This window comes from Chiloscyllium punctatum, chromosome 17 (assembly GCF_047496795.1).
Source record: "Chiloscyllium punctatum isolate Juve2018m chromosome 17, sChiPun1.3, whole genome shotgun sequence".
Lineage (NCBI taxonomy): Eukaryota > Metazoa > Chordata > Chondrichthyes > Orectolobiformes > Hemiscylliidae > Chiloscyllium > Chiloscyllium punctatum.
The window spans coordinates 47,368,443-47,393,118 of record NC_092755.1 but is presented as its reverse complement, the minus strand read 5'-3'; the positions used below and the strand labels follow the sequence as shown (position 1 = coordinate 47,393,118).

The 24,676-nt window shown below is 38.6% G+C and overlaps 1 protein-coding gene across 2 annotated transcripts in view; it reads left to right on the top strand.

The window, feature by feature from the left end:
• patz1 (POZ/BTB and AT hook containing zinc finger 1) overlaps nucleotides 1–24,456 on the top strand; it is a 64,345-nt gene extending 39,889 nt beyond the window's left edge. Inside the window, exons 4-5 of one of the 2 annotated variants that reach the window (XM_072587070.1) lie at nucleotides 5,644–5,826; nucleotides 8,774–24,456. In XM_072587070.1, coding sequence (XP_072443171.1) covers nucleotides 5,644–5,826; nucleotides 8,774–9,234 — 644 coding nt within the window. In that variant the 3' untranslated portion in view covers nucleotides 9,235–24,456. The remainder of the gene's footprint in view (nucleotides 1–5,643; nucleotides 5,827–8,773) is intronic. The other variant, XM_072587071.1, reaches the window with a different exon arrangement.
• The last annotated feature ends 220 nt before the right edge of the window (nucleotides 24,457–24,676 follow it).

Genomic DNA, 24,676 nt, shown 5'->3' with positions numbered 1-24,676 from the left:
AGCAACTAAATATTTTAGTACTTTGAAAGATGTTATTAACTTCTATGTAATTAAGCAGTAAGTTTAGCATGAGCCTGGCCTTGTGGAAAATATACAGTACTAAGTGTCACATATGCAACTTATTGATCATGCTTTAACCTAATTACCTCAAAAATGCATTTGGAAATTATGGTTAACTGCACATTGATAGCAAATGTAGAAGATTTACCAGTAGATAAACAACTGCCAATGGGAAGACTGGCAAATAGAATGGGAATCTATGATAGCTGAAATTGAGTTTGATTATATCCTTAAATTTTGTTGAAAGTGTGGTGCTGAAAAAGCACAGCAGGTCAGGTAGCATCCAAGGAGCAGGAGAATCGATGTTTTGGGCTTATGCCCGAAATGTCGATTCTCCTCTTCGGATGCTGCCTGACCTGCTGTGCTTTTCCAGCACCATACACTCAACTCTGATCTCCAACAACTGCAGTCCTCACTTTCTCCTTTGAGAATTTTGTCAACAAATGGAGTGATTATAAACTGACTACTGTAGATTTACTGTTTTGGTTTTTTTAAAAAAGCTTACCTCTAAGCTTAAACCTTGTTTTATTCTGTTGTTGCCAAAGTGTGATGGGATATTTAAGAAGCAATTAATAGTTGGATGTCAGAACAGCTGAGGGTGAAGGTAAAGATGTTTTCTGGAAGCTTTTTGAGAAGGCCACATGATTTTACTAATCCATCCAGTGAAATTGGAAACTAGGATTTGATTGATGACTTGTGACTTAATCTATCCACTTCAGTTCTGAGCATCTGATCGTTTAGTTTATTTAGCCTAAGACTTATTTTTTTTACCTTGTACCCCATCATTTCAGTCTGTCGATTTCATAGTAAAGTAAGTATTGATGATGGAAAATAGTAATGACGGTCTGTTTTCCTCCTCATTTTAGTTGATAAACGCAATACTGTACTATTCATTTGTACATGATACAAGACTTACTTTATCCTACAAATATTCTGACTTATCCTAAAACACCCAAGATTACATCAGATTATTTTTCTCCAGATTTGTTCTTGTTTTGTTGTTCTTCTTCATACATCACTCTTGCTGTTAAAATTGGAACAGAAGTTTCAGGTTGCATAGTTGCAAATGCTGTCTCCAAACCAACCAGTTCACGTTTTGTCCTTTGTGTTAGACTTGCATTTATTATATAAAGTTTTGCATGACCACCAAACACATCAGTAAACTGTTTCTATGAATTTGATTGAGGGATAATTTTTTTTCAGGACACTGGGGGTAGCTGCCTTAATTGATCAAGATAATGCTGTAGGATCTTTAAAATTGGATTTGCATATTGTTTGTTGGTGTATGAGAATATTTGAAAATGATTCCCAATTGGCCCACACAGATCCCTTTTTTTTGAGTTCTGTGCCTGAAGGCAGGCAGTTCCTTGGCAATTATTCACTGTTAAGCTGCAGTGAATCATAATTTTTCCCTAAGAGTGGATTGTGGAGACACATTCTAAGCCCATTCCAGCCAGAAGGAGGGAGGGTCAAACATCATACTGTTGACATTAATCTGATCCAGGCTGTAGCCATCTAGCTAACTGAACTAACCAGTCCCAAGATTCAGTTAGGACCATGACTTATTTTTTCTATATGTCAATCTGCTATCTGTGTTCTGTTCTATTAGTAGTGGTTGTTGATTTGCAGAGTGTGAGCTGAAAATCTTGAATTTGTCATTCTAATGGGAAGGCCTTTGAACACTCAGTTGCTCTCTAGTTTTATTTAGCTCAAGAATTTGTGCCAACTGTGTTCTTTTTGTGAAGAAAAATCAAAAGTCTCCAATTATCTCGCTCCTACAGGAAAAATGCACAGTAGGTGGCAGGTAGGAGAAAGCAAATTGGATGGTTGATTCATGATTATTTTCTGGGCTTACCTAAGCTTGAAATGCCGCTGTGTTTGGTCAAACTGATGTTTATCGACTGTCACTGTTTAGATTAGAATGCCATGCAAGTGTACTCTATGACTGGTGTTGCTGCTTTTCTGCACTGTCTCCGTCTACAACACAACTTTTAACAAACTCATCCATTGTGAGCAGACCCTTGGTCAGTCTCTTTTTTTTTCTCAGGGCTCGTTTTTTGCTATGTTCAGAACCAGAAGAATGGTGTTAAATCTAAAAAGCAGCTTGGCTTCAACTTTATCTAATTTCATCACCAGTTTGACACCATAGGTTTACACAAAGAGAAACGTTTGGATATATTGCGAATTTACCATTACTTTGGGGGAAAAGTGACACTCTTACATCTCAAGTTCTGTATAGAGCCAATATGTGTTGTAAAACATCATAGTCTACCTCCCAGATCCCTGCTTATTTAGATTTTATACCATAAAAATTGGTAATCTTTCTATGCTGAGTGATATTCACAATGCAACATTTTCTTTGGCATATCCCATGTTGGTTCAAATGTTCTCAGGTTATATATGAGAGTTTTAGGTGCAAAAGTCCATCTACATAACCACAACAATGCTTTCTGGCCCCAATCTGGAAGAGTGCTTCTATTTTGCCAATTTGATAACTTTTCTGTTTACAGTGTTAGCCATCATGTTGCCTTGGAATTACATTTATATTGAACCAATTCTGAGTGTGATATTTTTATCCAATAAATGATGCAAAACATCTGATAGCTATAACCAGGATGCTCCAATATGAGAGTAATACAGTATTTCCAGTGTTTGAAGGGTCAATGTAGGACTTTTGAGAGAGATTATTTAGATGATCATGCCAACAGTGATCCAATTTCAGAGGAAGCAAAGTTTTCCAGATAAATCTGTTAAACTGAGGTTTATTTTGCAACACAAAAGAAATCAAGAATAAACTGTGCAGTGTGGCATCCAGTTTAATGCAGAATTTAATGTTTTGCAAATATAATATTAGCTAGTTGAGACATTGCAAAGATCAGGTCAACCTCTTCATATTTCATTTCTTGCTCATACATTTCGATTAATGCTTTAGTCAGAAGTATCAAACTACTGAAATCTCCACACTGAATCTCTGAACTAATGTGCATTCAGGCGTATTTGGATGGTGAGCACTATAATGGGTTGATCTGAACCACTCCTCTCTAACTTTCCACCAGGACGTGCAGTTTGACTTGGGACAGAAGGATTTGTTTGCCACAGTGCAAATCTGAGTTGAAATTCTGTGTTCAGAGTCAAGTAACTTAAACCAATGCGTGATGAATGTGAGACTTTCCTGTATTCCTTGAAAGTGTATATGATGTAGATTTAAAAGAATACATAAACTTAGCAAAAACTTTGACAACTGATCAAGTTATACATTGCACTGCATTCATTCTGAGCCCTTGGATGACTGTGTGAAGTGAGTGAATGAATGCAGAGCTGGTAGGTAGACTAATGGTGACCATAAAGCAAACAATTTTCATTGTCATAAAAACCCTTCTTGTAAGCTAATGTCCTTTAGGGAAGGAAATCTACTGTCTTTTCCTGTCTGGCCTACGTATGATTCCAGACCCACAACAATGTGATTGACACTCAATTGCCCTTCAGGCAATTAAGAATGGGCAAAAAAGTTCTGGTCTCATCAGTAATGCCCTCAACCCATGAATGAATTTTGTTTTAAGTTAAGCATGTGACCCCCTCCAGTACCAACACCGCCACCATTACCTCAGTTCCACCAGTGTTTGATCTCATCCTTTTTTTTTTGAAGGCATTCACCATATGGTGCTAAGGTCCCACAAGTACCGACTGCTTTCTGATATTCCATTGAACTGCCAGTTGTTAGTATGTGACCCTCTTCAGGCTATCTCACCATCACATGGTATTAATACTGGGGCCACTACTGCCTGAACTGTAAATGAACGGAACTTCCACCTTAGTGAGGCTTGCTGTCTTTTCAGCTGTTGAATCGGGAAAGAGAATAAATATTTAACATCTTTCTGCATGCTATTGCTCGTGGCTGGCTGCTCTGGCGACTTGTTCGTGTTCAGTAGTTCCTTTTCTGTTATTGGCTGTCAACTGTTGATGGCCTGTTCTGGGTAGTCAATCACTATAGGATTTCACTGTTTCTATTTGTGATTCAATTTATTAACTCTGCCACCACTGTATATTGTTCCTTGTCAGTATGTATCTTTTTTTAATTTCATTTTTCTAGCTATATTTCCTTCTTCTCTTGCTCATGTATCTCCTCTACTGCTGTGGTAAGAAATATTGCATTGTCAATTTTGCAGAGATCTCCATGCTGAATCTCTGAACTAATGTGCATTTGGGTGTGTTTGGATGGTGAGCAGTAGGATGGGTTGATCTTAACCACTCCACTCCACTCCAACTTTCCACTAAGAGTGTAGTTTGACCTGAGATGGAAGGATTTGTTTGCTTCAGTGCAAATCTGATTTGAAATTCTGTGTTCAGAGTCAAGCTTCTCAAACCAAAGTCCAGTTTTGTACTCTTGTAATTACTTAATGCCTCATGTTTACATTCTATATACAGCCATGTACTGAATGATCAGGTAAACCAGACTTCTGACAGCATCCGCCTGTACTGATGTGTTGCAAAGACTAAGGGAAAACTACTGTAGTTAATTTTCTTTTAGGTTGACGTGTCTTCATTAAGTCCTCTCTATCCCATGCCATATACCAACAGGTGGAAACTATCTACCTCTGTCCACCAGATGTGGTTTCCACTAGGTGTTCCCTCTAGTTAGATATTCAAAAATATAAAGTTGATCTAAATTGGGAGACTAAAGGGCCATCCTTAACTTGGAGCTTTTTTTCACTTTTTCACAGTGAATGTAAATCCCTGGAGCCAAACAATCATTTCCTCATTCACTGAGTTTAAGATGATTAATCCATCACTTAGAGTCTGTAGATGAGACATGTCTTTGTAATATGTAGCATTGTTTTGCGTACTTCAAGTGCATTAGATATTTGAATTCAGACCCTGTTGGTGGAGGTTGACAGCTTGTCCTGAACCTCTTCAGTAAGGGCCATCTCACTATGTAGTTCAAAGCCTGCCATTCAAGAGATATTTTTAGCACAAGGAGCTTGTTAGTGGCTTCCTGTATTCCCCGATCCTGGATCCTTGGGATGTCTGCTGGTAGATCTTGCTCAGGAATGTTGCTTAAAGAGAAATTAAGTTAGAAAGCAAGCTTTCTTCACCCAATGTCAGTTTGGGAAAGCATTTTACAAATTTGGACTTTGCATGTCCAATCTTGACTCTTATCTGGAATGAATATTTGGGGCTGCAAAACACTGGTATATTAATATGCTGATGATACATGTCCCATTTATGATGGTCTTGCTGAGACCAGCTTGAGGGTGATGGTACCATTAAATGTACCATAAAGCATGAGAATGTAATAGTTTGTAGTTCCCCCGCACTCCATATAATGCGCTAGTGCCAATATACTAAGCCTGGTGGCAGCACTACTGTCTTTCTCTCCCAAGTCAAAACAGACTGCTTGATAAGTGTCACATTATACAGGGCAAAAATGAGAAGCGAGCTGCTCAGAAGAAAATGTGTTGGACATAAGCAGCCCCCCTAGAGATCAGACTGGTGGGATATTCTAATTTTGAATGTACGGAAGGCTTGGAAAAGTTTGGGTTTCATCTGACGGAGTGACAGAATTTCTTCTGTCTTTTTCCTCAGGTTTTTCTACTGCTTCCTACTTAAGGGTCCATATTAAAACCCACCATGGTGTCCCTCTGCCCAACTCGCACACCTCTGACCCTTGTGAAAGGCGATGCAAGCCCCAGCCTCAGATCACGATTCACAAGCAAACACAGAGCGGGGAGATGGCTTTTCACTTTGACAGAACACGCTCGTTACAAGGCAAGCCAACTGCCATCATTCTTTGTATTGTGTGAGTGGGCAGGTCCATGCAGAAGTAGTCATTGTTTGACTCAAATCCTACTGTAAATCTATACTGGTACCTGCTGAGGAATAAATGTTTTACCATGGAGATGCTGTTATCAGTGGTTAGATAAGAACTGTACAAGTATTAATCTGTGTGACGGGGAGTGACGGCACAGGTATGTATCTGAGTTCCCTTACCTAGTGCAATTATCAACTCCAACTGTTTTTAAGTGTGGCTTAATCTTATGAGCAGAGGAACAAAATATCCTTGAGAATAACTAACAAATAAAATTGCTATCTTTGTGTCTCTGGTTGGCTAGAACACAACATTATAGAAGGTTGTTTTTTTTCTGGAGAATGACTGGAGCTAAAGAAACATCATTCAACAACTTGGGAAGAGGGTAACAAGAATTATTGCTGACAAAATGCTAATGTAAATGGAGTGATTGATAATGGAATCTACACTGACATGATTGGAGACATCAGGCAAAGCCAAGAGCACAGTCATCGTCTAGACTGCAGTAGTGTTAACAGACAGATTTATTCAAAGGAAACATTCATGACATTTGGGCAATATCTCCCACGCCATCCAATTTGGAGGTTTCTGTGCTGTCCTATCTATCATCCTAATGCAGGATCCTGATATAGAATTTGCAGAAAGGCTAGCAACTTCTGAGGTCTATGCGGTTTCATTTCTTCCCTCAATTTTGTTTTCTCTGTCAGCAGATATTACACAAAACCTGCAGCATCAAACATTCCCTGTTGTTCTTTGCCAGCCACACTTGCACATTTGAGTAGAATCCTGTGGATAGCATTGTAAGAGAGGTATTGTGGCTTTCGTCCCCTCCCCTGCCCCCCATGGTTGCACGGGTCTTTGTTGCTCATCCACCCACTCGCTGGGCAGTCAAATGTTAGAAAATGTACGCATTCAAAATTACATGCTAGATCTTAGTGCTACACTAGGCAGTGTCTTTCCTAACTAATTGTCATAAATACTACCAAACACTCTTAAAAAGGAATTATTTGCGCTCTTGCAGTATTCCACTACCAAGCCCCCAACTTAAAACAGTGCATTTGCACGAGCAATAAGACAATATACTTGTATGTTAAGGGTCACATATTAAAAACTAAACATAATGTGAGGCCCAGTTCATGCAAAATCAAAGAAGCTGCTCCCATCTTAGAGCTTGTTGCATTCTTTTGACAGTGAGAGCACCGTTGAAATTTAATTTCTACGTGGTTACCATCTTGCATTCAATTCTCAATGGCTCCAGCTTAACGCATTAATTTACTACGTGACAGGGAACATGTGCTCATATTCACATGCAACAGCTTGGACAAAGGGGAGATGTATATTTGTAGTTCAGCAAAGAAGAATTATCACCTTTGCCTTTCTAAGAATGCCTGTTGTAAAAAGAAGTGTTGACAGAGATCCAACTGCTCTGTGGCAAAGGACTGAGTAGACTTTGGAAGAGATAGCTGAAGTTGAGGTGAACTGAACTGACTAAAGTGAAGGTATTTAACCAATAGGAATTGAAATTGCACAGTGAGATGTATGTTTGTTTGTAATTCCTTTCAGTAGTTGTCTGTGACAGATTTAGATTTAAACCGTTGGCTTTAAATGGATTGATCATCTTTTAAGTTGGGAACAGAGCAATTTCCAGAGAATGTGCTTAAACTATTCATTGACCAAATCAGTACAATAGTTTCTTTTGAAGAATTATGCAATTTTGAAAAGAAAGCAACCTTTGAAATTTGGTTTAAAATAATGCTAAGTTGTGGTATTTTAAGTTCTAATGATGTTGAATAAAAATGTTTTCCAATGCATTTGTCATTTCGAAACAAAACTTGAGCTGACCCAAATATTTCAGTGACTAGAAGTGAGGAGGTGGTGTCTCATGAATGTCACTAACACTTCAAGAAAAGGACGGTCTAAATAGATGAAGTTACATGCAGCGCATTCAAATTGCCTGGCTCATCTGAAACTGATATTTTCAGATGAGGTGTCCTGAATTATTTTAAGTCATCCTACTTCCTGTTTTCTGCTTTATTTTGTCAAAATTCATATCCACATGCCAACGTTTTAAATTATATTGCTTCAGGTTGAGTGAACCTGTATGTTACTCATCATTAAAGAGCTGCTTTCTGATTTCCTCTCAAGCTTCGCATATTATGTCATAGACTTTCAGTGATACATTATGCCTGGTAGATGTGAATGTATTGTTTAGTTTACATTTTCATTTTAGTTAATATAGCTTTGATTTTTAAAATTAAATGCTTTTAATTTGTATATATTTCCCCAGTTGTGAAAACAGGTAATTATTGTTAAGATTCTGAGACTAGCTATATTGTCTCTTCAACCCTGCAGATCCCTGTGTTGCTGTAGTAATTACATTGTAGCATGAGTGGCCCCATAAGTTTAATCTTGGATTTTCCTTGTGGCTTTTCCCTTGCACCTTATTCAGGAACATAACATCAGAAACTTCCCACACCAGATTGGGTGCATTAGTCGATCACTCTGCCATCTCTATAACTTATTCTGGGAAGTTGAGAGGGTTGTAGTGTGGGGGAGGAAAGAGAAAGAGAAAAAAATATAGGCTAGAATATTTTTCCCTCTGGTCTAAACTCATGGGCAAGTAAATAGTGCATAGTTATTCCAGGATGTTTGCTGTCAACCAAATGCAAATGTTGTAGCTCTTCCAAAACAATTAATTTAGGTTTAAGAATTGTTTATTGGTGAATGTTTGGAGTGTAGTATGTAAATTAATGGAAAGTCCTTAGATCAAAAACATATTCTGCAAAGTGAAGCAAGCCTTAAAGCCACAGCCAGGTCACAGAATCAGATGTTATGGAGGATGTTATGTTTGATTTCTTTATGCCACTGCAGACTGTGGCTAACATTGATTTTGCTGTGTTTCTGCAGATGGTGAGATGGATGGATTGAAATGTCAGCATCAGGACTCACAGGACAACTCTGACTCATTTGGAGATCTCTCTGACATCAGTGACCTTAAGTCTCCTTTGAAACATGACCAGGATGAGTCTTTTCAATGTGACCTCAACAATGGAAAAGTTAAAATGGAAGCCAGTGCCGAGCAGTATGCTGAACCGAAGAAATACAACTGCCCGGACTGCGGCTCAGTATTTAAATCCAAGTCCTATCTGAACAAGCATATGCTGAAGGTCCATGTCAAGCCCACTGCTGGTGCACTGGCTGACTTGCCCACTGGCCTAAGCTCACCCTTTTCACCCCAGCAAAACATGTCTCTCTTGGAGTCTTTTGGATTTCAGATTGTACAGAATGCATTTGGCTCTTCTTTAGCTGATCCTGATCCTGGCCCAGAGCCTGAACCAAGCACTGAGGACTCTGCTGAGCAGAAGTGAGGTCTCATCCAGGAATAGCTTCTCAAAGTACAAAAGATGGTCGGCTTCCAAGGAATGGCAGTACTTAGATTGTCCAAATTTCTTTTTAAAAATGACAGAAAACAGAACAATGGGTGCTGGATCTGTAACCAGCCTGGCCATCAGACTTGGTGTTCTCCAGGATATTTTCTTGGGTTGAAGACAGTTCGTTACCCTTTCATATAGAAGGTGTCAATTGCCCACAAGTTGGATGTAGCAGGTGTATTTGTAGCACTCTCAGTGTGCGAATTGGGGTTTATCTCCAGCAGCTAATTATTTCCAAAGAACTGCTTTTATAGATGGTTGTGGTGTGTCCTTTTGGCAGACATAAGTCATGCCAGCTCACATGTCTGCCCAATTAAATTAATAATTGGTAGGGCAGGCTCGAGAGATTAAATGGCTCACTCCTGCTCCTGTTTCTTATGTTCTTATGTTTTAAAATTCCAGAAGTATACACTAAAAAGTCATTTAACTTCAAAAACTACAGTATGGAATGGCTTAGATACAGGTGTTAAGATCAGTTTAGTCCAAATATTAAGATATAACTCCAAAACCCAAAAGGAACAGTTCTCACACAACACAGTGATTATTGTTAGGTGTCATCTTTAATTATTAACACAAGTCATAGAACTGTTGAGTGCTTTTGTGAAGAGCAAGTGGCTATTTGAGTCACCCATGTGCTAGTCTGGATGATGAGGGATAGTACGTTAACATCTTAACGGGTACTACCAAGCACTAAATTGCTGACCGCAAAGCATGTGGCAAAGTCATCTGTTTGCATCAAATACTGCTGTTTGGTACTTGTAACTAAATTGTAAAAAACAGAAACCAATGTTATGATTTCAGTCCAGGAAATATTTGTAAACATACTTACAAGTGCGCACACACAATGATGAGAGAAAATTCCAGTTAACCTTTAGAGCAGAGCGCACTGTCAATTTCCAAAGTGAATTCTACCTGCAATCATTAGCTGCTGATGGAGAGAAAACCCACATCCTTTTATCAGCATTTACCCTTATTCAAGGCCCTAATTTTTGGAAAGTTGAATCCTTTGTTTTAAGGCTTGTGTGCTTTTTTCCCCACTAATGCACAAGATGGTTTATGGACATGCAAAAATCCTTGCATCTAATCTCATTTTTTAATGGAAACTGTGTTCTAAGTTGCTAAAGATGTATCACCTTTGCTGGGCATTTTAACCATTAGTGTTGTCTCCTTTGGCACCAAATGCAGGCAGGCTTTCAGCTCTTCAGAGCAATGAATAACTGCGCACAACATTGGGATGAAAGCATTCTCTTGCCAAATTTATATTGAGGAGATTAACTTTTTGTTTTAAAATAGAAAAAGGAACCTGTGATAGGAGCTAGAGATTAACAAAGTTTTGTGCCCAGATTATGTGAAACTTGAAGTTGGTTTTGAAGGCTTCAGGGTAGAATGAAAACAGATGGAACAGTAAAAAGGCTTTTCTTGTACAGGTCAAGTCTTTGGAGTCCAAAGGGACAACTGCACCAGATCTTCAGTTAGTTAATGGACTGTCACATGGGGCCCTTGATTTTTATTCATGTTTATTTATCAACTAGGAATGGAGTTGCGTTAAGCAGTTTGATTTTATTAATATGGTAATGTCTTTGGTACTAATGCCTTTGGTAAAATTAGAGAAAAATAGTCTTCATACAATTGATGATGTTGTTCCAAAATCCGTATAATGTGATTTCCACCTGAAGTGTGCATTTAAAAAAAAGGTGATTATGCTGTGAAACTGCAGTTTGATCAGCATAGCAGAAGCTATAAGAAAAGAATGGTCAGTACTTAACAGAATTAACTAAAGTGAGATTAACCATTATCTTTACAATAAAACAATAGTAAACGCAGATTAGCGTTCAGATCTTGCCTGACCTGAAATGAAACTGAAATTGCATTTTCTGTGAATGGTGTAGTTGTAATACAGTCAGTTCTTCTATAACACATTGGTTGCTTTCTGGTGCAACCCTGCATTATAGAAAAATTGTGCTTTAAAAATGGCTCTTAAAGTATTGGTGCTGTAATCATGTTACAGCCAACACGTGTTTTAAAACTTTGTGTTGTAAAAACAGCATCCACAATTAGTCGTGTCACAGCAAATTCACATTGACAAAACACGTTATAACAATGTCCTATATCAAAAGTATTACTGCAATCAGAATGGTGATTTTGAATCCAGGAGTTGCCTGTCAGGTGTAGGTAGTTGAATGCTGCTGTACACTCCTGGCAAGCTAAGAGGTGGCAGTGCAGTAGCCAAGTAACTTGTCTGAGAAAGCAGATAAATAGCCTTAATTTTTGCTAATTATGCTGATGTCAAGTCCTATTGTCACTGTTTTTTTTGACATAGCTTAGCACCTGAAAGGAACAATTGGAGCATAGCAATGTGGAGATGGGGTGAGCGAGAGAAAGAGAAGAAAAAAACATTTTTATTTTAATAGTCTTTACAATTCTATTTTAGTCATCAGAACTAGCGTTTTAAACTAAACCTATGTTTGGGTCAATGGCATGCTTGAGGTGCCTGTTGAGCTTTGATGTAGGAGACCACATCAATTTTGAAACGATCTAGGCCTGTGTAATTTTCCATCCAACAGCAGGAACAGTTTCTTATCCTTTTCATTTGAGTTTGAATGGGGTGAAAGGTTTGTCATGGTTAGTCCCACATTAAATTTAATATTATGGATACTTTGAGGGATGTCATAATTTATGTTTTGTCTTGTTTTATATATGTATATCTATATATTTGTATATTTGGTGAGGTTTTGTACTTGGGAATAAGACACTTTACCACTTTGGTGACATGCTAATTTGGCACACTTCCTCAGGTCAGGTCTGGCACAGACCACATGCTGCCACAAAGTGTATCAAAAGCAAATTTTTCTATTTCCATGTCAACTATTTTTACAGATTCTCTGAGTTGTGTTATTAATTTGTAATTCAGAGGCACTCTACAGGAACTGGTTGAATATGGTGCTGAATTCCCTTTCATTTACTGCCTATATTGTAGGGCCAGCAATCTTTTTATTGCATCTGTCTGGAACATGTTAAAGGAAGCTGGAAGAACACAGCAAGCCAATAGGTCGACTTCTCCACCTCCTGATGCTGCCTAGCTTGCTGTATTCTTCCAGCTTCTTGCCTGTCTACTTTAGATTCCAGCATCTAGTGGCTGCCTGAATACTAGCAGCTAACTAGCAACAGGGAAGACACGTACTTGTAGTTGAGGTCAAGCAGGAAGAACAGGAGAACAAACAAACAAACAAACAGTTTCTGTAAAGCTGCAGTGAGATCCAGCTGTCCTCGTTACTGTTGATATCTGCAGGTTCTCAGTAATTTTGGAGCTAGAACATGGGCATGGATAGAAATTTCTATATTTACATTAGTTTTGGGTTGGGCTCTGCAAAAACAACCCATCTTTTTTTGACTCTCACCAGGAACATTTTGAAGCCAGGTCTCTTGTGCTAGATATAGATTATGTGTACACTACTGACTTTTTTCCTTCCTTGTCTCAAAATCCAGAAGTTTGTGCTGATTATTAGCAAAATGCCCTTCATTGCTAATGAATGAAAGATACTCTGATAAACCCAAAAATATTTCCCAATAAATGTCCTGTTTAGGTTAAGATTTCTGTTGGCTTGATTACATTTAAAAGACTGACTTAAGTGCTTTGTTCCGTTGTTTGAGTTTCCACCAAGTCTGAATGATATTGCTTTGACCCTTAGATACTACCCATGTGCATCGTGAGTAGAGTAGTTGGAGCCAGATTGTAGTATGGATGTTGTGGTTCCCTCATGATGAACTCTGAGCTGGTATGGAAAAATTGGCCTCTGGTTCCTGTCCTTAATGACTTTGTCAGTGACGTTTCCTTGAGGTATGTACAGAAGTTGAGTATTTATGTTAAGTTAGACTATGCTTTTCTTTGAAGCCCCAGAAGGTACCCCAACAAGACTGATCCTGAATTCTTTGCAATGACCCTTCCAGAAATTGCTAATGGACTGATCAAGTGCAGACAGAATTGGGATTGGCTTCATTTGTTGCACTGCCCATTTGGAGCTTGATAGCCATTCATTGTTTGCGTTTGCATACTGAGATAGGAAGGGACATGAGGCTGCCATGCAGCAGTTGAACTGTGTCCAACAAGATCGGTGTCTTTCATAAGATAAGGTGAGTATTGACACGTAGATAAACTGCAACTCTTACGAGGGCTGCATAAAACACAGAAATGGAAGCGTTTAAAATCTGTAATCCAACCCGTTCTGAGATTAGCACGAATCGAAGCTGCACAGATTTAATTTGTATGAACATATTTAGTTTCTGAGAAATAGTGATTTGTGGAAATGCGAACCTCTAAACAGAAGATGTATTTTTAAAAAAATCAAACTGCCATTCTGAAAAAAAAAGTTACTGTAGAGATAAGCTACTGGTGGAAGCTTGTTATTAGAATGGATTAATTTGAGTTGGGAATTCATCTTGGGGAGGTTTATTTGATTTGTGTTCAAACTGCAAGATGGCAATTTTCAATTGTGGATAACAAGTTTCAGAATGAAAGGTCCTTTACTTGGCTAGGCGAGGAATGAACCCCACTGTGGGAAGGAGGTTTGAGATGGGTATATGTTACATCTTTAAAGTGTATTCTTTCAAATTAATCAACTTCTCTTTCAAGTGTTTCTCCCTTTTAGCAAGTAATTTGCCTTTGAGCAGATGCCATGTCTGTGACAAAGCATTTAATGGCAGGCACAAATTGCTTAGAACATTAGAGTCTGGGCAAATGTAACATAAGAGAGTTGGGTACTGTTTCTTAAGTTGCTTTAACCTGAATTGGGTGAATTGCTGAGTTTTACTACTGCTAGGATTGTTGGATCAACAGGGTGAAATGTTAGGTGCTGCAGAGACTTGAAAAGATTTTTTTTCACAGGATTGCAGTCCTTTCTGATATATGTTGAGTGCTTTATAACAGTGTGGAGTTTTCTTTTAAGCAAATATTTTTATTCTGAATTTCCCTTAAGTCTGCAAAGTGATGTGATTTTCACAGTGAGAAATACTCGTGCGGTGCATGTTTGTCAATATTCCTCAAGAAGAAATAATGAAATTACAAGTAAATAAAGAAATAATCGTAGGCAGGAACTTAAGTGACCCCATTTCTTCCCCCCAATAATGTTAAAAACCAACAGTATTTTCTAAGGATGTTTGTTTTAATTGCTATACATTCATGAGATGTGGGCATTGCTGGCTAGCCATCATTCTATACCCATCCTTAATTGCCATTGAAAGGGTGGTGGTGAGCTATCTTCTTGAACTGCTGCAGTCCACGTAGTGGAGAGACACCTAAAATGTTGTTTGGGGGGAGGGGGGGAGGAATGTTCCAGGATATTGATCCAGCAACTATAAGAAATAATGATAATAGTTCCATAACCTATTAAATGGTATGAAGAAAAGGAAAAGAATTGGGATTAAACTGGGGTCATGGCTGACCTCTGTGGTTTAATTCTACTTCTCATTTCTGAGTTGGTGGGTAATAGTCACTGCATAGAGACAATATTTTGGGTTTCGGAGGGGCATCTGAAAAGTAATTTGCAAGGATGAATACTGTAGATTCTCTCCATTGATAGAAATTGGTCTTCATGTTAGACAGGATGTGAGTAGGTGGGGTCAAAAGTTGGGAAGGAGATTGCATGATGTGTTGGATAACTTCAGGTCAATTTGCTTTCACTGTCTGAAATGTTGACTTGTGTTGCAATTGGCAGAACTGTTCTGGGTAAAAACAAAGCGCTCCTGTGCACTGTCTGTTGAGCAAAATACAAGACCCATATTACAGAAGTGTATAATGTTGGAGATGGGCTGTTTAGACCTCGACATTTCCTTATGGGAATAGGACAGTTTTTGGAAAAAAAATTGATACACACACACACACACACACACACACACACACACACACACACACACACACAACCAAAGTATATCCATCTCTTTTTAAATTCGTCTATTGAGGCAGATGCTCCCAAAATAATGGGTGGGTCATCCTGTCTTCTATTCAGATTTGTACAAGCTTGACTGTAAGAAGTTGCCTGCGACTGCAGTCAAACAATTCATTTCTCCCTGTGTGTATATATATATAGTTTGTCCTTTAATGTATCTGTGCTATTTGTCTCCGCTCAAAGTCACACGTTGCAAGTTTGAGCCAGTCTCTGGGCAAGGACATTTATCTGCCAGTTAGTACTGCTGAGGGAAAAGCAGTTGCTATGCACAGTGGACATCAGCCGTAGTCCAGTGGCTAGAGCTTTCCACTTGAGTGAGAGGGAGTTCCACTCCAGAGATTTGAATTCTGTCTTGAGGGAGTTCTGCTGTCTCAGCTGGTTGCCTTTCAACTGACTTGGAAATTTGACTGCTCTCTGAGGCAGATGCAGAGATCCTATGTTTGGGGTGAGGGATGGGAAATGGTCTTTGGTATCCTAGTTAATGTTTAATCAACATTGTTGAAAACAATTCAAGCTTCTCCAGATTGTGGGCCTTGCTTTGTGCAAAATGACTATCAGATTTCCCACATTAAAACACTTCAGAAGCATTTCATTAGCTACCGAGTGCTCTGGAACATCCTGATATTAGTCAACACTATATAAATGAAGATCTTTCTTTCAATCCTACAATCCCAATTCATTTGTATATTCTCTAAGAAACCAGTGGCCAAAACACCTCAGGGTGAAACAGCAGCTAAGTTAACTGATGGCTTCGTTGTTAAGGACACCACTCAGTTCTGCATTGAGCTGCACAGGTTTGTGTTTAATTATTGTTCAGTATTGAATTAGTTTTAGTATCCTGATGTATGGAGGATCAAGAAAGTAAGTTCCATTTGTGATTGCAACTAGAAATTGCTTGTGTAAAAACATAGATGAGGTAGGAATGTCTACCTTTTCTGTGGCTGCAAGCTGACACTTCTTGTCAAGATTTAATTATGAAGACTGACAATTTAAGCAAGGTCCAAGAGGGCTATAGGTGCCCTTAAAAAAATTTGGGGGATGGGGAACAGAGGTATTGAATCACGTTTCTTTTCTCCCTCATTTTGTGTTAAAACCTTTGTAAAAGGATCAGACAATGAGCTGGTGTCAAGTGGACAAGATATAGTCAGCTCAACGCTGCAGTGAAGCAGAAAGCCACTGAAATGAATCTCGGTTGCTCTGAATTGCCATCTAGTGGCTGTCTGAATACTAGCAACTAACTAGCAACAGGGCAGAATACATGTAGTTGGGATCAAGCAGAAAGGAGAGAGGGGAACAAAGTTTCTGTAAAGCTGCAGTGACATCCAGCTGTCCTCTTTGTTGCTGTTGATGATTGCAGTTTCTCACAGTAATTTTGGAGATAGCATGGAGAGAAATTTCTATATTTACATTAGTTTTGGTTGACCTCTGCATAATCTTAGTCTAGGTACAAAAGGAGGCAATGATACTTCTTTGGGATCTTTAAGTGACACCCTCTTCTCTCTTTATTATAACTTGCTGTAAAATTGTAAATGTGTTCTTTAGAAATTTAAATGACTTTGTTGAACAATACAATTAAACAGAATGCTTGTTCAGCATATCATCCCCCTGCCAACTTATTGGTAGAATCCATTTCTCTGCTTTTCTCCCGTAGCTCAGTAAATCTCTAATTCACATCCTTATCTGTTGAATGTTACTGTTGAGTCTCACATTATTTAAAAACAAACATTTCTTGCTGTCATTTCTTTTTGCTCTCAGGTTAACTCTGTATTCCCTAGTTGCCAACCCTCTTACTACTCATTCCTTCTTTATATCATCAAGTCTGTTCATGATTTTCAGTACCTCCATCAAATCATCTCTTAATCCTCTTCTATGGAGAACAAATATAGCTTCAGTCACACAGTGCAATTGAACTCTTATTCCTAGTACCATCCCAATAAGTCTCTGGTGTCCTCTTCAAGGCCATAACTGTATGTTGAACGCTATCTAGCTGAGGCATAGTAAGTGTTTGTAATAAAGTTTTGGCATAACTTTCTTGCTTTTAAAATCATCCATTATTAATAAAGCCATGGATCTCCAATGCTTCTTCATAGATTGCCAAACTTCTGTCACCTTCAAAGATTGATATATAGTTTACCTGCAGTTTCTCCAAATCCACCACATTTTAAAATTCTAACATTTAGTTAATGTTGCTTCTCCCGACTTCCTACCAAAATGAATCACTTCACACTACTTTGGTGTTTGCCCATTACACCAGTCTGACCATAATCTTTCTCATTATTTAATATATTTCTGTTTTATGTCACCTACAGACTTTGAAATTATGGCCTGGTGATGGCATTTCTCCTTCGTAAATGAACAGAAGAAGTGCAGTTAGTGTGAGGGTGCATGGAGCAACTGTTTGGAGAACTGTTCAATAGCTGGATGTATTTGGGAAAACTAAGAGTAAATGCTGGATATATTGGAATACCCTTTTCTGCTGATGTTTTTTGACCATGGGATGTATCGTAACGACTTATTTCTGTGAATGTCCTGTGTGATTTCAGTGAGTTGTAATCAGGAGTAATGCTGAACCATTTCTGATGCTCAGCTTGCATGTCCTATCAGCGCACGCACACACAGAGTCTGTATGACAGTTGATATTTACAATGTTGCATTGACGCTGTAGGCTGCCAGGACAGTTTGAGATTTTAATTAACCCATTAAAGTGTATTTCTTTTAAGTGCTTTGAGGCATTTAACAGAACCACTGGAGATGAATTCTCTCCAAGGTTCTTGGTCATTTCATGGTTGACATGAAAAATATTGACACTGTTAGTGCTGTTAGATTTCCCTCCTCTCAGTGTCTCACATTTGCATTCTGTGTACCTCTTTTTACCAGTGTCAACTTTTCATTTCCAGATTTTCTAAACAAATTAAAATTCTGACATTTCGAAGATATGTCTCAAAAGCTCATCCTCCGGGTAGCGGGTCCAGTCCATTGACCTGACATTAACGTACCCTATTTAACCAGCCTACAACTATTTCTGATTATTGTGAAGCACATCTAAAAATAGACTTGATCCTAAATATATATATATATATTATGGATTTCTCATGTGTAAATGAGCACCGAGCTAGGAAAAATTGCTATAAGCTTGCACATTCTTCATCAAGCATGAACAAACAAGAATGTTAACTGCAAATATAAACCAGCGGAAGAATACTGTCACTAAAGTTTGTCTGCAGTGAAATGGGTGTTTGAAAGCAATGTGCTGTGTCAACTTGAACTGTGATGTAATAGGCCCAGGTGCATATAATGTTCTTTCAGAGTCGAAGCTGAATTTAGCAAGTGCATTCTGAATTATATTGATACTGGGCTTGTATGCTCACAAGTACAAGTCTGTTGATAGTGCTGGAAAAAATTTAAAAGAATGAATTGAAAACATTGCAGCATAACTGCATCAATATGCTTCTTATTTCTGTATGAATTTAAGAATCATAAAATCATAAGAAATAGGAGTAGTAGGCTATACAACCCATCAACTGGATTAGTGGTGCTGGAAGAGCACAGCAGTTCAGGCAGCATCCAATGAGCAGCGAAATCGACGTTTCGGGCAAAAGCCCTTCATCAGGATTAAAGGCAGTGAGCCTGAAGCATGGAGAGACAAGCTAGAGGAGGATACAACCCATCAAACCTGCTGTACCTTCTAATAGGATCATGGTTGATCTGATTGTGGCTTCAACTCCATTTTACAACCTGTCCCAAAAACCCTTCTTTTGTCAATCAAAAATCTGTCCAATTAAGCCTTCATTGTTCTCTGGGCTAGAAAATTTCAGACTTGTGATCTTCTGTAAGAATAAATCACTCCTTATCTACATCCTCAACAGGAGATCTTTTTTTTTTGACTTTGCAACCCTAGTTCTAGATTCCCCAATGAGGGCAAACGTCTTCTCAGTATCTACTCTGCCAAGCACCTTGGAACCTTTCATGTTTCAGTTAGATGACTTCTGATTCTTCTGAGCCCCATTGAATGCATGCCAAATCTGCTCAACCTTTCCTCGTGAGACAGCACCTCCTTTAAATGCACCATCGAACTATTTCAATGCAAATCTGTCCTTCATTATGGAACCCAGAACTGTGTTCAGTACTGCAGGTGTAGTATCCCCAATGTCCTGCTCAGTTGAAGCAAGATCTCCTGAAATTTGGAGTGTGTTCCCCTTGCAATAAAGGCCAATATTCTATTTGCTGCCTTAATTACTTGCTGTAACTGCATGCTAATGTTTTGATTCATGTTCTAGGAGGCCCAAATCCCTCTGTATAGCAGCATTCTGCAATCTCTATCCGTCTAAATAATCTGCTTTTGATCTTCCTGCCAAAATGGACAACCTCTCATTTACTCTCTTTTTGCCCACACTCTTTACCTTTACATTTTTTATTGAGAATGTGGTTCTGGAAAAGCACAGCAGGTCAGGCTTATGCCCGAAACATCGATTTTCCTGCTCCTTGGATGTTGCCTGACCTGCTGTGCTTTTCCAGTACCACACTCTCAACTCTGATCTCCAGCATCTGCAGTCCTCACTTCCTCCTTTTTTTTGTGTCCTCCTGATATATTACTTTCCTACTTGTCTTCGGTACCATCAGTAAATCTGGCTACAATCAAATTGGAGTCCAAGTCATTGATAGAGATTGTAAATGACTGAAGCACTGGTCCCTGCAGCAATCTACTTGTTAGTTGCCAACCTCAAAATGGCATTATTCCTTTGTAGTTTTGAAATGACCGAGAGGGAATGGAATGGGCAGTTTGTAAATCCAGCGCTGTCTGTGCTGTTTGTTCCTCACTTCTCTATTTCAGAGTAATAATGTTGCATTGAACCAAAGTCATGGAGAGCAGTGACTTCGCAAGCAAATTACTTGTCCTTCTGTTTGGATAAAGTCCCAGAAAAGCCACTTTTAATGTTCTGTATCTGAAATAGCCAAAACCTTTTTTGCAGTTTGCAGAGTAGAGGCTTGGGAACCAATTGTCCATAATACACTGGAGTGCTTTCCTTACTGTGATTATGTATTGACAAATAATAATATAATTAATTATTTAACAAATTCCCTTGTTTATGGGAGAATTCCCTGGTGCTTTAATTTGCCAGGTCACTGCTATTACTAGTGAAGGTTACTTCATAAAGTTGAATGGGTCCTCCTGGCGGATTCCAGTACTTGGATCTGTCTTCTAAGAGAATTGTTCGTTAATGTTGAAAATTATTATATGATGTTACAGAAATGTAGAGGAGCATTGATGCATTTTTTTGGAGAAATGGGAAAAAATTTTGTTACCCTTTAGAATAAGGCATTCTCTCTTTTCCGTATTGAATACCATTTTGACCAGACAGAATTTACAGTCAACCTTAACTCCAATAGCATGATACACCAGATAGTGTATACTCTAATCATGACTTGAAATGTAAACTCTGCTCTGTTTCACATTCGCTACCTTTGACACCACCTCCCTTCCCAAAAACACCCCCAAAACCCCTTCCAAAAAAGCTTTCTGGTCCCACTCCACGGAAGTCATTGATGAAGATACTGTGCATGTCTGATGGGTCATTGAAGAAAGGACTACTGTGAGCAAATTGATGTAGCATTAGAGGAATGACTCCATTCACTTCTCACAACCAAAACAATATGATGTATGCTTGGTATAGTTGTTGACATTTTGCTTGTGAGTCACTAGCATTACCATCTTTATTCCTCCTTCCTCTCCCCCCCCCCCCCCCCCCCCCCCCCCGCAACTTAGTGACACAATACTGTCAACAATCTAGTGCAGTTAATGGGATTGATCTATGTGGCATTACTGTTGATTCCAGGCAGTCTGCTTGCAGATATGAACATTGATTCAGGGGTACTGAGTCAGGAGCTTACTGCTTTGGGCCCATCCCTTCAGGAGCTCCCAGATTGAGTAGCCTAAGCTGAGAGAGAATACAGTATGCAGCCACTGTAGGTACAGGATTTCACTCAGGAGTTAAAGCAGGGTTTCAAGGCTGTTTGTAAAGAAGTGTCTCGGGTACCTGACACAGTGTAACCTCAACTGGTGGATTGTGTGTGATTGGAGTGTGTTGTTCCTGATTGGTTGGAAGGAGATTGTACATTAGCTTAAGACCTTTTATTCTTCATATGTACCATAATGGGTAGGTGAATGGAAAATCGGAGATTTAAATGCTAAATGTTTGAACTAGTTTGTATGCTATATCAGAACCCTTTATTCTGTTAATGCCAATAACTGCTTGCTACCGTTCTTCTTGTAATGTGTACAGGTTTGGTAGATCTTGATAAACTTCCTGAGGTCGTGCTAAAAGCCTCTGTGATGCAAACATATGTTATATTGATCATGTGACTGTTCAGAAAATTAATTTTTCTTTCAATGGTTTTTTCAGTACTATGTACAAGCCATGACTTGATTGCAAAGCTACATGAGAGAAGAGCCTTTGTTCTGGTCTGTGATGGCTTGTAAACTGTAGAAAGCTAAAGTAGATGATGTAATGTAATCTGTTCAATATTTTTATACTGTGGATGTTGGGGAGCAGGTGGATAATGCTTTACTAAGTCAGAGTAGTGTATTCATGATCTCCTAAACAAATACCTTTAGTTTGTGTTTCCGTGTAATTAAAAGCAATTTTTAAAAATATGTTTAATAGTAGTGTGTGTCTTGATTATTCTACCTGTTTTAAAATTGTTAGAGCAGTGGAATATTGAGTTTATCTTACAGGAGTGCCCTGTCCTATTCATAGTTTCCCTCCATGGAGTGAAAAGTTCCTGCACTCAGATAAAATGTGTGTTCTACTATTCCTATTTATATGGGTTATGTTCTAATTAACTTAAAAGTAGCAACTACTGTCTTGCTTTAAGTTTGTTGGGCTAACTATTGGGAAGTTAGCATTTCGGATTCACTGACACATGCTGCTGATCTGAATTGAATTATGTGTCAGCACAGAATTATCACTAGGATTTCAAGCAATTCTTCCCTTTCACCTTCCTCACTTACACTGCAGGGCAAAGGTTTACAATTTGCCCTTCCTGTATCAGACTCCATCTAGAAAGTGTATTTCAGGCCATAGAATGTATTTAGGTAGGCTGTTGGGTCCAGATGTAAAACACAACTACAGGCTCAACCACTTCACATATTTCACAGGAGCAAAGTTATAGTTAGCTGAATGGAGCATCACTTTTTTTTATGTGGATGGAGAAGGCACAATAGTTGCCATAGACCATTTTGGAAATGGGAGTTCCTTCATTGGAGAAGGTGATCGTTTTATACCGGATAACTCATGCCTGGTCCAGATATATCTGTGAAGCTGATTTATAGCATTCCAGGAGAGTTGGCTGAAATCAATTTCTAGACAGTTGCTCCCTACGGGCCTCAAGGGAGATTAATCTTTAACAATTATGTAGAACAGTTTCACTTTTTCTTTATCTCCCACCTCTTTCCATCCAAGTACATTATGCTGTCCAGTGGTGAGATCTAGCTAATCTGGCCTTGAAATAGGAAACAGGAGACAGATTGGAACTTTACAACGTCATTTCCATGGCCGGACACTGAATGCACCTTAATTCAAGACAACACTCCTGTGTTTCAAGAAGGCTGTGCTTTTCAGCATGATAAACCAGGCTTTTGTGAGTAACAATGCAGTGTTTACAGTGACCTGTACAGTATGCAACTCTTTTTCCCTTCTCCATTTAAAATTTTCAATTCCAGCTTAAGTACAAGCTACCAAAAGTAAGGGACCAATATGAATTCAGTGCTTCACAATAAATTGCTTGGAGAAGGCCTTGTCTTTTCTCATTTGCTGTGTTTTTTAGTTGTGGTGTAGCTAGTTGCTGAAAGTGAGAGAATTGTTGGAACAAACCTTTATTCTCTAGCAAACTTTTCCTGAAGCTCTTAAGATTTAATTTACTTAGAATGTGAGACTGTTCATTTGACAATTTGAGAGGGGAAGAGTTTTTTTAAAAAAAGATGAATGTGATGGTTATATGCCAATGAATCAGCATCTCGGCCCCAATAAGTACTTGAATGGCTTTGGTACTGAGTGGCTGTGCCTCATCAACTGTTGTATGTTGACATTCTGACCATATACTGGATCTATTAAGTGTGCTGTTGTTCCCTTGTAGGCTTAACTCTGACTAATAGGAAGAGAATTAATGAATTTTGGATGATAGAGTCAAAATGATTGTGTTTCCCAACCATCTGCTCTTACCATTATCTGTCCTGATGGGTGCCCAAGCTTTTTACCTTTGAGTCACCTGGATATGTACCTCAGGGGCCATCTGTTAGCTACAATATAATCTAATCTGTGGATGCTGAGATGTCTTGGTGTGCTAGTTGATCCACTATGGGGCAATAGGGCCAAGCAACAATTCCTGTCACCCACAGAGACACAATATTCAAACACATAAAAGTACAAGTGCAAAATGTGCAAATAGGAGTGGATTGACTGAGCCTCATGGACTGGATTGACAGGGTCTTTGAGCTGGATGTGATTTGGATATGCCTGTGACAAATGATTAAATGGATAGTGTTGGAGACATAACCTGATTGAATTCCTCCCCCTCTACTCTTTCTTTCACCCCCTCCCCCAAATACAAATTTTGGTCCTGGCTGTTAATATAGAATGTGGAAATAAAGCTAGCTGTGAGAATGATTTAGCCATATTTATGTATATAAAGTAATTAAGTAAAATCTGACCACACTGTAGTTCTACATAAGAAAAATGCACCTGCTTTATCTTGTCTTCAAATTGGATATTAATTGTGAAGTATGTCAGACTATACATGCGTGCTGCAGACCTGTTACTATGTGCCTTCAATGGGATATTTATATATATATATATAAAATGTTTTTTATATATATATATCATACAGACACAGACACACACACACACACACACACACACACAGTATAATACTATTGATTGGAGTACAGTTTATATGCAAAATTTCTGTTCTTAGTCTAAGATATTTGTATCCTTTATCCCAGTCATTCTGAATCAGATTTTTAAAATGTAGCAATGTTATCCATGTTTGTCTGTTACGAAACTAGAAGTGTTTTTATTTACGTTTGGTAAAGTGACTGAATGCATGCCTGTACCACGGGTATGTATTGCTTTTGTACTAGTTTGCAAGTTATATCCTCTGTATCATGTACTTACAGGGATGGATGTAATCATAAGACTTATTAATAAATGTCTAGAGTTACTGTGGAGTGTTCATGTCTTCATCAGTGATATCTTGTGGTGCAGCTCACAATAAGCCTGCAATATATCTACAACTTCCCTGTCATCTCACTTATGCTCATGGCCTATGTTTTCTCTTCAGCTTCTCCATCTTGTCAAAGGTTTCTGTAATTTCTTCTCATTCTCAGAGGGCACATGGGTTTGTTGCTGATGCAAAGGATAATGGTACTAATGTAGTTCGAG